At 44.2% G+C, this 13,376-nt stretch overlaps 1 protein-coding gene across 1 annotated transcript in view; it reads right to left on the bottom strand.

Moving 5' to 3' along the window:
- LOC121575516 (solute carrier family 2, facilitated glucose transporter member 9) overlaps nt 1-13,376 on the bottom strand; it is a 182,208-nt gene that overhangs the window by 51,388 nt on the left and 117,444 nt on the right. Inside the window, exon 10 of the mRNA XM_045223329.1 lies at nt 2,050-2,177. Coding sequence (XP_045079264.1) covers nt 2,050-2,177 — 128 coding nt within the window. The remainder of the gene's footprint in view (nt 1-2,049; nt 2,178-13,376) is intronic.

Consider the following 13,376-nt stretch of genomic DNA (forward strand, 5'->3'; position numbering starts at 1 on the left):
TGGTCCCGGGGATCGAACCCACTACCCTGGCGTTACAAGCGCCATGCTCTACCAATTGAGCTACAGAGGCTACATAACATTACTTGGACTTGCTCCTACCTACACTATCTCTGCAATTTGGTCCTGCCTATGTAACCGGTGTGAAATGGCTAGCTAGTTAGCGGTGCGCACTAGTAGCGTTTCAATCGGTGACATTACTCGCTCGGAGACCTTGAAGTAGTTGTTTCCCTTGCTCTGCAAGGGCCGCGGCTTTTGTGGAGCGACGGGTAACGGTGCTTCGAGGGTGACTGTTGTCGATGTGTGCAGAGGGTCCCTGGTTCAAGCCCAGGTAGGGGCGAGGAGAGGGATGGAAGCAACACTGTTACACCTACACGTACTCTATGGTCATAAGATGCAGGCCTCCTTATTGTTCCTAGAATTTCTAAGCAAACAGCTGGGGGCAGGGCTTTCTCCTATAGAGCTAATTTTTATTGAATGGTCTGCCGATCTATGTGAGAGACGAAGACTTTACTGAAGACTCTTCTCTTTGGTAGGTCCTATGATTGAGTGTAGTCTGGCAAACGGCATGGTGAACGGCAAGGCACTGGAGTGACGAACCACCCTTGCTGTCTCTGCCTGTCCGGCTCCCCTCTCTCCACTGGGATTCTTTGCCTCTAACCCTATTACAGGGGCTGAGTCACGTTCTCCCAATGCTGTCCCTACGAGGGGTGCAGCACATCGTGGCAGGCTTTTTCCGCTATACTCAACTTGAGTGGGTTTAGTCACTGACGTGATCTTCCTGTCTGGTTTTGCACCCCCTCGTGCTCGTGCGGTGGGGGAGATCTTTGTGGGCTATACTCGGCCTTGTCTCAGGGTAGTAAGTTAGTGGTATGTTGATTTCCCTTTGTTGGTGTGGGGGCTGTGCTTTGGCAAAGTGGGTGGGGTTATATCCTGCCTGGTGGGCTCTGTCTGGGGGTAACTTTAGACGGAGCCACAGTGTCCCCCCGACCCCCCGTCCGTCTCAGTCTCCAGTATCTATGCTGCAATAGTCTATGTGCCGGTGGGCTAGGGTCAGTCTGTCCTATCTGGTGTAATTCTCCTGTCTTATCTGGTGTCCTGTGTGATCTTAGGTATGCTTCCTCTAATTCTCCCATCTCTCTCTCCCTCCATCCCTCCCTCCCTCCTACCTTCCTCCCGGAGGACCTGAGCCCTAGGACCATGCCTCAGGACTACCTGGCCCGACAACTCCTGGCTGTCCCTGTCTACCTGGTCGTGCCGCTGATCCAGTTTCTGCTGTTCTGCCTGCAGCTATGGAACCCTGACCTGTTCACCGGACGTTTTACTTTGTTGTGCTGCTGAGCTAGTTTTGGCTGTTCTGCATGCGGCTATGGAATCCTGACCTGTTCACCGGTCGTGTTACCTTGTCCCAGACCTGCTGTTCTCTCTCTCTCCCTCTGAATGCTCGGCTATGAAAAAGCCAACTGCCATTTACTCCTGAGGTGCTGACCTGTTGCACCCTCTATAACCACTGTGATTATTATTTGACCCCGCTGGTCATCTATGAACGTTTGAACATCTTGATTCCTGCCTTTCTAGGGAGTTCTTCCTAGCCACCATGCTTCTACATCTGCATTGCTTGCTCTTTGGGGTTTTAGTCTGGGTTTCTGTATAAGCAGTTTGTGACAACTGCTGATGTAAAATGTCCTTTGATTTAATTTGATTGAATGTACTCTGCGCCAGCATATCAGCAAAAGGAGAGAGAGAGAGAGAGCGCAGACAGAAGAGTAAAAGAAGAACTGCAGTGAATGTTTCTGGGAGTAGAAGAAGAACAGAATAGAAGAGACATTGTTGCTGCGCAGCCTGGGGCTGTGGGAGCTGTGTATGAAATAAAAAAGTGCCCTGTAGTTTCAGGAAACGTTCCAACGTAAGAATCAAATAGTCTATTCTTTCTGACACCATTATACTTTTTTCTTGGAACACACACAGCATGCGCACATTCTGATAGTGCTGGTAAGCACATAGCCACACATTTGAAGAGATGCACACACAGCCAATCACACACACACTCACCTGCATGAACGGGAACAAAAGTCCGACTGCGAAGTTGGCGACCCAGTTGACGATCCCTGCGATCATGAAGGCTGCGGGTCGGTACGACTGTTCAAACAGCTCTCCGGTCAGTACAAAGGGGATGCCACCTGAGAGAGAAGAACAGAACAGAAACACACAGTCAGTCAACAATCAATCCTCAGAGTCTGTCCTAAAATGGACACTGTATCGGTCAGATGAATCCAAGTAGACCTGGGTCAAATACATATACTTCGAAATACATGAGATGCTCCTGATTTAGCTTGCCCGATATAATGGAACCAATGGAATGTTACAGGTACAATGAACCATCATTACTAGCACAGCCCCTGTACCATTGCACACATTCTATTAGGGTCTGGGGACATTGATAGGCCAACAGCTGTGCCCTGTTTTGACCAAAAGTTGACAGCTCGATTTGCTTCGACCCAGATCAACAGATAGACACAGGCAATTTATCATCGTGACAGCAGGTATTTTCTATTGATCAATATCTATGTTTGTACTCTAGCAATACTAAACATAGGCTCATTAGATTATGTCAGAAATAGTGAGTTATATTAGTTAGTTATACAGTGAGGTCCAAAAGTATTTGTACTGTTACACATGTTGTGGTTTTGGCTTTACTCCAGAACTTTGGATGAAATGATACAATGACTGAGGTTAAAGTGCAGACTGTCAGCTTTTTGTTCATAGACCCCATTTTAGGGAACCAATAGTATTTGGACAAATTCACTTATATGTATATTAATCAAAGGTTTAATATTTGGGGCCTCCCGAGTAGCGCAGCGGTCTAAGGCACTGCATCGCAGTGCTAGAGGCGTCACCACATACCCAAGTTCGATCCCAGGCTGTATCAGAACCGGCCGTGATCGGGAGTCCCATAGGGCGGCGCACAATTGGCCCAGCGTCGTCCGGGTTAGGGGAGGGTTTGGCCGAGTGGGCTTTACTTTGCTCATCGTGCTCTAGTGACTCCTTGTGGTGGGCCGGGCGCCTGCAAGCTGACCTCGGTCGTCAGGTGAACGGTGTTCACACATTGGTGCGGCTGGCTTCCGGGTTAAGCGGGCGGGTGTTAAGAAGCGTGGTTTGGCAGGTCATGTTTCAGAGGACGCATGACTCGAACTTAGCCTCCTGAGCCGGTTGGGGAGTTGCAGCAATGAGACAAGATTGAAAAAGTGAGACAGCGTTTTCTCCACCATCAACAAAACACCAAATTATGGAATTTCTCGTGGAAAAATGGTGTCGCATCCCTCTAATAATTTAGTTCTAGACACTTGTATAATCTATGCCAAGGAGCATTGAAGTTGTTCTGGCGGCTCGTGGTGCCCCAACACCCTATTAAGACACTTTATGTTGGCGTTTCCTATATTTTGGCAGTTACCTGTATGTTTTTGCATACTATAAAGTCCTGTTTATAACTGCGTCTAACATGCGTCCTTTGTCCTGATCTTGTCCACATTCTGATTGTGGCCAAATTTTTTGACAGGTGTAGACTAATAAAATACGCATTGTGATCAGATCTTCCTGACCACCTCCGGAGGTAGTCAGACACGCATTGTGTCTGGGAATCTTACAAGTGTAGGAGAATCTGGACAGTGAAACCATTTAAATCATCATTATTCCACCCTCTAAAATCAATGACAGGTGACGCCATTGACCTATGGCATCAATATGTGTCTTAAAATAAATAAATAAATATTATTTATTTAAAAAATATTTGTCAAATAATTTGTATTCAGGGAGGAACCAGGATATCAGGGTGTGAACAAAATGGACGATAAGAGACACATTTTACACCATGTGTAGACGCAGCGGCTACAATGTGGGAACAATTAGAATGTGGATAAGATCAGCACAAAATACCCATGTTAGCACCAGGTATAAACAAGATCTTAGGACCCCTTAACCCTTGGCCTACAATTTCCGCACCACCGTCTGTTTAAGATAGAGATCTTTTTTTGTTGTTGCATAGGCCGGTTCTCAATCCACCGCATCCGCCGATATCACCCTTCCGCATCTGCGGTGAAAGGTGGCAAAGCTAGACAGGTGTTTGTCTGACCATGAGACATCCCGAAAATCAGTCTTCTCACGAAAACGTCTGTAGCGTCCGAACGGTTTCCTGATCTTTCTTATATCTCTCAGATATATGACAGACACTTCAGAACAGAATTCCCTTGATTTTTGTTGTTGTTGGACTATCTGTTGTTCCATGTAGTGAATCTGTTATTCAAAGTGTTTCTATTGGCTAATAGCAGTAATGCCAAATTCAATATTTCATCCAATAATTTTTGTATATATTTGTTTGGTACCTTAAGGGGTCTTAAAATTCAAAATCAAATAGCTAAATAATCCTTGGTATGACCATCTTAAAACAATTCAATATGCTATTTTAGAATCTCCCCCAGTTTAGACAGGGCTTAAACTCTAGAGGGTTAAAACAGAGCTGATGGATTGGGCTATCGCCTCGCCTTCTTAACAATTCTGTGGTACAGCAAGGCCTTCTTAACGATAGCAAAGTGTTAGCTGACTTAGTAATAGTAATCCATTTTATGACCCCTGCAACAACACACACCGTAAGATTTTTCTGTAATTTCAACAGTAAAACACTATAGAATGCACAGCTGTAGATTACACTGCATTATGGGTAAAATGCTGAAAAATACCGTTATTAACGGTAATTGGAAGCCTCCTGTAAAAATCGCTCTAACATACTGTATTTCTTTATAGTAATAGCTTATGCCTACTGTAGATTCAAATGATCAGTTTCAGGCGCCAACCTCATGCTATCGGGTGAGACACATGAAGCTCAGACTATTTTAGTAAATATTTTCTTGAAGCGGCGGTGAAGTGGAAGAATATTTTCTGCAGCTGCTGGGTAGGTACCTTGACATGTTTATAAGTATCTTTATTGCTAGCCAACATTGAATTACTGCATCTTTTATTTGCCAACCTAGCTAGCTAGCTGGTTGACGTTTGCTTGTTAGCTAGTTAGCTAGCTCAAGTTGACACAAGCCATTTCGGTCTGCTCTAAATTGCTCGTAAATATCTTGCTGTGCGACCTAGAAAAAAATAAGCCAGATAATAATTGTTGTGATGATAGGCTTGCTGTACCGCAGCCTCTGAGTTTCATAGAGAATAAACTGAGCGCAGATTCGTTCGTGACCATTATGTTTTCACCATTACTACAGAGAAAATGTCTTGTTTCTAAATGTAGAAGTTCAAAGGATATTTTCCCATATTACCAGTGCAAAGTTTTTTTTTATTGATAGCCCGCATTTTACACATAAGCCATGTTGTGGGCCGCTAAAGCCAGTGCGAATGACCAGTGCACCGGTGTTGTATCGAGGTGCCTGCTGACCTAGGTGCTTCTCCCACTTGGCAGCTGTATCACAACGTAGCTGGCGTTTTTTCCCTCCCAGAATTATATTTCAAGCAGGATAGCAGCCTACACAAAAAAATAACTAATATTGGTAGCCATCTAGATGTCACTGTGATACAGTCTACTCAATGGGGAGAGCATGAACATATGAACGGCAACCACAACAGGACACAGTGTCCTTAGCTGTCACAACCCTGTGTGATTCGGTTCACCCAGCTCTCAGCTGCACGACATTTCCTGAACAAAAATGTAAATGCAACATGTAAAGTGTTGGTCCCATGTTTCATGAGCTGAAATAAAAGATCCTAGATATTTTCCACATGCCCAAAAGGCTTATTTCGCTCAAATTTGGTGCACAAATTTGTTTACATACCTGTTAGTGAGCATTTCACCTTTGCCAAGATAATCCATCCACCTGACAGCTGTGGCATATCAAGAAGCTGATTAAACAGCATTATCATTACACAGGTGCACCTTGTGCTGGGGACAATAAGGCCACTCTAAAATGTGCAGTTTTGTCACAACACAATGCAACAAAAAGTTTTGAGGGAGCGTGCAATTGGCATGCTGACTGCAGGAATGTTCACCATAGATGTTGCCAGAGAATTGAATGTTAATTTCTCTACCATAAGCTGCCTCCAACATCGTTTTAGAGAATTTGGCAGTACATCCAACTGGCCTCACAACCGCAGACCATGTGTATGGCGTCGTGTGGGTGAGCGGTTTGCTGATGTCAACGTTGTGAACAGAGTGCCCCATGGTGGCATTGGGGTTATGGTATGGGCAGGCATAAGCTACAGACAACGAACACAATTGCATTTTATCGATAGCAATTTGAATGCACAAAAATACAGTGACGAGATCCAGAGGCCCATTGTGAGGCCCATTTTCATAAAGGTATCTGTGACCAACAGATGCATATCTGTATTCTCAGTCATGTGAAATCCATAGATTAGGGCCTAATGAATTTATTTCAATTGACTGATTTCCTTATATGTGACTCATTTCAGAAAACTAGGCGTATGTCGCGCGTCACTACTTCACAGGAGAGCCATTAAAATCAAAATGTGTTTTTTGGCAGAAACTTTAATGTGCCTTAATAAAAAACTGTTTTGTGAAACAAACAAGAAATAAGACAAAAAAAACAGAAAACTTGAGCGTGCATAACTATTCCCCCCCAAAGTCAATACTTTGTAGAGGCACTTTTTTCCACTGGGATTTTTGACCATTCTTCAAGGCAAAACTGCTCCAGCTCCTTCAAGTTGGATGGGTTTCGCTGGTGTACAGCAATCTTTAAGTCATACCACAGATTATCAATTGGATTGAGGTCTGGGCTTTGACTAGGCCATTGCAAGACATTTAAATGTTTCCCCTTCAACCGCTTGAGTGTTGCTTTAGCAGTATGCTTAGGGTCATTGTCCTGTTGGAAGGTGAACCTCCGTCCCAGTTTCAAATCTCTGGAAGACTGAAACAGGTTTCCCTCAATAATTTCCCTGTATTTAGTGCCATCCATCATTCCTTCAATTCTGACAAGTTCCCCAGTCCCTGCCGATGAAAAATGGTGTTGGGTTTGCGCCAGACATAGCGTTTTCCTTGATGGCCAAAAATCTCAATTTAAGTCTCATCTGACCAGAGTACCTTCTTCCATGTTTGGGGAGTCTCCCACATGCCCTTTGGCAAACACCAAACGTGTTTGCTTATTTATTTATTTCATTTGACACCAAATTTGATATGTTCCTATGAAATTCACATGTTGGTGCTCATGGGGTTATTTCAATGGAAATGTCCCAGAGCACATTAAATGTGACCATAATTTATCACTCATATTATCATCAATGATGCTATTCAGGCCTATATAGCAAGTCACTATTGTTTCAATTCAGCCCAGAATTGAACTAAAACTAGACAATAATAGGCCTAGGGTTTCAAGCTCTGGTTGATTTTAAATGTAATGATATTTAAGAGGAGATTCATATTCTGCTTGGATAGTTCCATCTGTGCCATTAACTTAGTCTGGCTTTAATTCCAGTTTGCCTACAAATTAATAACTGATATGTTGGATTCATGTCTCCATCTAATTTAAAGAATAGGACTAAATCAAATCAAACTTAATTTAAAGCGATTTAAAGTTTGATTTGATTTAGTCCTATTCTTTAACTTAGATTTTTTGGTTGAGATGGAGACAGCAGGTAGCCTAGCAATTAAGGTCAGTAACAGAAAGGTCGCTGGTTCGAATCCCCGAACCGACTAGTTGAAAAATGTGCCAATGTGCCAAGTCCACTGGAGTGCGTAGTTCTCTGCCAAACATCAGCGCTGCTGGTATGCAGCTACAAGACCAATGGCAGATGTCAGTCACAGTCCTTCTGGTGGTTGGATGTGAGAGTGGCCAGCTGTACTGCCAAAGTCCAATTAAACCGTTCGTCGAGCCCATTGCATTGGGAATGAAGGGGGGTGGTCCTTGTCTTGCCAGCTTCTCACAGACTTTGTTGAACACCTTAGCTTCAAAATGTCTCTCCTGATCGCTGTGGAGTTCTTCAGGTGCTCCAAATCGGCAGAACATCTCTTCCACCAGCTTGTTGGCAGTGGTTGTGGTGCCCTGGCCACAAGTACGTATTGATTGCCCGCGTCTGTCATGGGGAAAGGAACAAGGATGTCCACACTAACCCACTCCATGGGGGCCCCCACCTGGTACTGCTACAACAGGGCATGGGAGCATCCAGTTGGTCCTATGTGGGCAGTACAAGTGTCGCAGGCATGCACATACTGTTCATTGTCTTGTCGGCAGCCAGCCCATTAGAGTTTCCCTCGGAGGCATTGGAGGGTCTTTGTGTACCCGAAGTGGCCTGCCCCCACCAACCCATGGACAGCTCTGAGGGCATGGGCATGCATGGAACGAGGCACCAACCGCTCCACACCACCGAGTTGCATGTTGGTTCCCTCCATCTTTGAAAAAGCGCCCCATTGTGAATGGAAAGGTTGTCCCATTGGGAGTAGTAGGCCTTGGCTTCAGGGCACAGGGGTAAGACTCTGTTCCAGGCAGGCCGCTGGCCCTGAACAGTTACCAACACTGGGTCACCCTCCTGCTCCCTCTTCAGGTCTTGGTCATTCCAGGTCTCCAAGGATGTTGAGCTCCTGTCTGCCGCCTGATTTGCCGCCACTGTGGGCAGGAGACTCTCCTTTTGTTCCAAGCATGAGCAGTGCTTGCAGTCTTCCTCTTCACACAGCCGGTGAAGCAACGCATCAGCATTTGTTTGGAGATGACCAGCCGGTGTTGCATCTGGTAGTCATACTCCTGTAACTCTTCTATTCAGCGAGCCACCTGGCCATGTGGTTCTCGGAAGTTGAGGAGCCAGGTGAATGAGATATATGGTAAGTACGGAGGAGTACTGTAGAGGTAGGGTCGTAAATGATGGAGTGCATCGACCACAGCAAACAACTCTCGCCGGGTGACACAGTAGTTGCGCTCAGCACTGTTGAGGCTCTGACTGCAACCACCCGTTCCCCATCCGGCTCCTCCTGCGAAAGAAAGGACCCAATGCCCACATTGCTGGCATCTGTGTCCACAATGAATGGCCCTTCGGTAGTAAGAAGATAGGCCAACAAAGCTTCTCAACTCAGAGAGCTCAGCGCCTCTTCTTGCCCAGTCTTCTTTGCCAGCTGATTCACAGTGTCATCCATCATGTCAAGGCATAGGTGTATAGCTATCCCACTTCTGACACTAGTGTAAGAGAAGGTGACTTTCTTAACAATGGTACTCTAGTACACTCTTTGGTATCACATACACTTATATTAGTCTCAATAAGTCTTCTGAGCTGTCACAGTACAACATAACACTTGAACTGGCATGACACTTTCTTCCACGGGTGGATATAAGGCCACGCCTCCATCAAGCCACACCTCCAGATCCTCTAATAGGCTGCCGCCTCTACAATATACATTATTAATTTGTAGACAAACTGGAATTAAAGCCAGACTAAATTAGTAGCACAGATGGAACTATCCAAGGAGACATCTGGTTGCATTGACAATCAAACACAATTCAATATCACTTTTGAAATACAATAAATAGCCTATTAACTTGTCGACAAGTTAATAAATGATGTTGGATTCACGTCTCCAACTCAACCAAAAATACAAGTTAAAGAATGGGATTAAGCCTGTGGCTAGATACATCTCCTTTAAATGTTGATAATTCAATATTACTTTTGTAATACAGTAAATAGCCTAAAGTTAATAAGGCTATCTTACAAACTGTTCAACCTTAAAATGAGTTACACATCCATGGCCACATTTTGAGGTTATTGTAACTATACCATGTTTGATGTATTTGATGCCATTCCACTTATTCCACACCCCAATTAAGGTGCCACCAACCTCCTGTGATCAGGCTGTATGCCTTAACCTGAAATGAAAGCCACAAAGTTCAAGGTCGACTGTGGTACTGTAGGCATTGTTTTCCGAAAACAGGATCCTCATTATAGTGAATGGGAAAATGGCAATCTTCGAGGTCAATATTCGTGTATAAATAAAACATTAATATTGATACAAAAGCGTTAAAAAGAGGAGCAAAGTGCTGTTTTTATTCCGCTTTGCCTCATGATTTGTCAACTTGCGCACAATCTCTCTGTCCTTCACATCCAAGTGCTACTGCAGGCTCTGTGCGTGTTTTGACCAATCAGATTCACGGAATTTGCAGGTCACGCGGGCTGGGGACGACACGCAAAGCTCAAGGCGCACTCTCCATTTTCCTCCGAACGTGATAACACATCACTGTGGTGTATTGGGGTTGTGCCGCAGAGCATCATGAGAGTGTTGAGAACGAGCACGTTCCAGATAAATGGTTGAACTAATTTCTGTCTCCCGTCTCATCATTATTGAATTGTTATGAAGACTTGATTATGAAACCCACAAGACATAACAACGAGTAAGTCTGAACCGGAAGAAGTCGTTTTTCACATGTTTAAAATTGTTATTTTTCCGGGTACAGTCACCAAGCAGTCGATCTCCAAGGCAATCCTAGTCGATCACCAAACATTTCTGTAAAAAACCCAACTATAACGCCTTGCGTTCTTATTTATTTTTATTTGTTTCGCACTGTTGGCAGTAGGTGGGAGGGCAAAGCACTGGGAGGGCAAAGTGTTCCCATTTTGAAACATTTCATGTGTCTGATGGTAGAACTCAAGCCATGGACTGCATAAAGGAGCCTAGAGTGCACAGCAAAGTTGATACTGTGAGATTTCAAAACTTTCAAAACCATGACTAGAGACTCAACGAATACAGCAAAGCACTACTGTTTTTATGAGTAAGTTCATGTTTAAGTTGTTATTCAACACTATCAACGCTTCGTTCAACACTTTTAGAAGACATAAAATGCGCGTTCTCCCTACTTCCATTCACACTACAACCAGCACTGCATCTGCAATGAATGAGTATAGCAAAGTGTTTCAATAGCTTGCGTTGTTGTTATTAGCGGCTTGTCTCATTTTTTTTATCAATAAAAAATTCACTTTATCGGTTTACCAAACATGAATTGGTGCATGAGGCTGAAATAATGCAGTGCTACTTAAGTTTCGCCATCAGCTGAAAGACTGTGTCCCTTTGTTGCCAGTGGAGGGAGGATGAGTCGGATCACTCTGGTGAGAGGCAGCCTCACCGCTGCTCCCTCCCTCCCCTTAAGACTGACCATCAGATGCAGGCCATCAATCCAGTAAAGAAAATATGCAAATTATTATGCTTATTCAGCTGTGCCTCACAAGTAATACAACAAGTGATCTATTACCAGTGTGATCACATACATTTAAAAACATATTTAATTTCAAAATGGTCTTAGAAGAATAACATTGGCAGGGCAATTCACGCATAGCCAATACGCAGTGATATTGTTTTGGGCCTATAGCCTATTGAACAAACCTCATTGCTACAGAACTGTTTTTAATTGGTTAATGATGCATAGGCTTATGTTTTTTAAGTCATGTATTTAAAACATCGGAGCGGTAGATCTCGGCTTACATTTTGACTCAGAAAGTGATCTTGACTTAGAAAAGGTTGGTGACCACTGGTCTAGGCTAACATTAGCACAGTGTATTGCTAACAGAGGCAAGTGCATAGTCCAGCTAGCTAAGAGAGCGAGAGTAAGCATCGTCATGGATGGTAGAAAAGGATTTGAGATGGTCATCGGAGCGGGAAACAACGTGATTAAAATAGGAGTAAGTCAAATATAAAGTGAGTAAAATACATGTATTAAACTGTGAAGACGAACTTTGGAATTAAAAACTGCTAGATGAGTGAAACTTGAGGAAACGTCAGTGAGTGAAGTGAATGAAGATCACCTGACTGATGAAAATTTTGCGGAGGTTGAGGACAATACTGAAGTGAGTGACAATCAAGAGACTATGGAGAAAACAACAAATGGCTGGAATTGTTGGAAACATTGGACAGTTTGATGAAAGTATTGACAAACTGAACAACTGCCACTCTACGTCGTGAAAGTAGACTATTCATCAATACTGGGACGTTCGTGGTTGGAGAAAATCACACTGGACTGGCCATCATTGCGTACAATGACACATGGAGAAATAGGCCTACCCGCCATCTTAAAGAAAAGCCTTAAAGAGAAGTCTTTAATCGAGAAATGGGTAGTATGAAAGAGAGTGAAGCTTAGCATTATGCCAGACAGCAAACCAATGTTTCTGAAAGCACGACACGTACCTTATACAATCAAACCAAAAGTCGAGGCTGACTTGGACGCTTTAGTTAGGAACAAAGTACTGGAGCCTATCAGCGTGAGTGAATGGGTAACACCCATCGTACAAGTCCTGAAGAATGATGGTGGAATCAGGATATGTGGGAACTGGGGGTCAAATGTTCAGCAAAATCGACCTCTGCCAAGCCTACTTATGATGAGAGACAGCTTACAGGGAGGAGGTGAGAGCCCTGGCGGAGTGGTGCCAGGAAAATAACCTCTCCCTCAATGTCAACAAAACAAACGAGCTGATCAAGGACTACAGGAGATAGAAAAGAGGGAATGCCCCCAATTGCGCCATCCACAACCGTAGGGCTCTCCAAAGGGTTGTGCGGTCAGCCCAAAGCATCACCGGGGCACACTAGCTGCCCTCCAGGACATCTACAGCACCCGGTGTCACAGGAAGGCCAAGTACATCAAGGACCTCAGCCACCTGAGCCACGGCCGGTTCACCCCTCTACCATCTAGAAGGCGTAGACAGTACAGGTGCATCAAAGCTGTGACCGAGAGACTGAGAAACACCTTCTATCTCCAGGCCATCAGACGGTTAAACAGTCAACACAACACCGCCAAGTACCCTGCCCTGAACCTTAGTCACTGTTCTAGCCGGCTACCACCCGGTACTCTAACCTGCACCTTAAAGACCGCTGACCTTCAGTGGGGGAAAAAAGTATTTAGTCACCCACCAATTGTGCAAGTTCTCCCACTTAAAAAGATGAGAGAGGCCTGTAATTCTCATCATAGGTACACGTCAACTATGACAGACAAAATTAGAAAAGAAATTCCAGAAAATCCCATTGTAGGATTTTTTATGATTTTATTTGCAAATTATGGTGGAAAATAAGTATTTGGTCAATAACAAAAGTTTCTCAATACATTGTTATATACCCTTTGTTGGCAATGTATTATATTATATTTTGGTTTCATCTGACATTCTCCCAATCCTCTTCTGGATCATCCAAATGCACTCTAGCAAACTTCAGACGGGCCTGGACATGTACTGGCTTAAGCAGGGGGACACGTCTGCACTGCAGGATTTGAGTCCCTGGCGGCGTAGTGTGTTACTGATGGTAGGCTTTGTTACTTTGGTCCCAGCTCTCTGCAGGTCATTCACTAGGTCCCCCTGTGTGGTTCTGGGATTTTTGCTCACCGTTCTTGTGATCATTTTGACCCCACGGTGTGAGATCT

The sequence above is a fragment of the Coregonus clupeaformis genome, chromosome 10 (assembly GCF_020615455.1).
Source record: "Coregonus clupeaformis isolate EN_2021a chromosome 10, ASM2061545v1, whole genome shotgun sequence".
Lineage (NCBI taxonomy): Eukaryota > Metazoa > Chordata > Actinopteri > Salmoniformes > Salmonidae > Coregonus > Coregonus clupeaformis.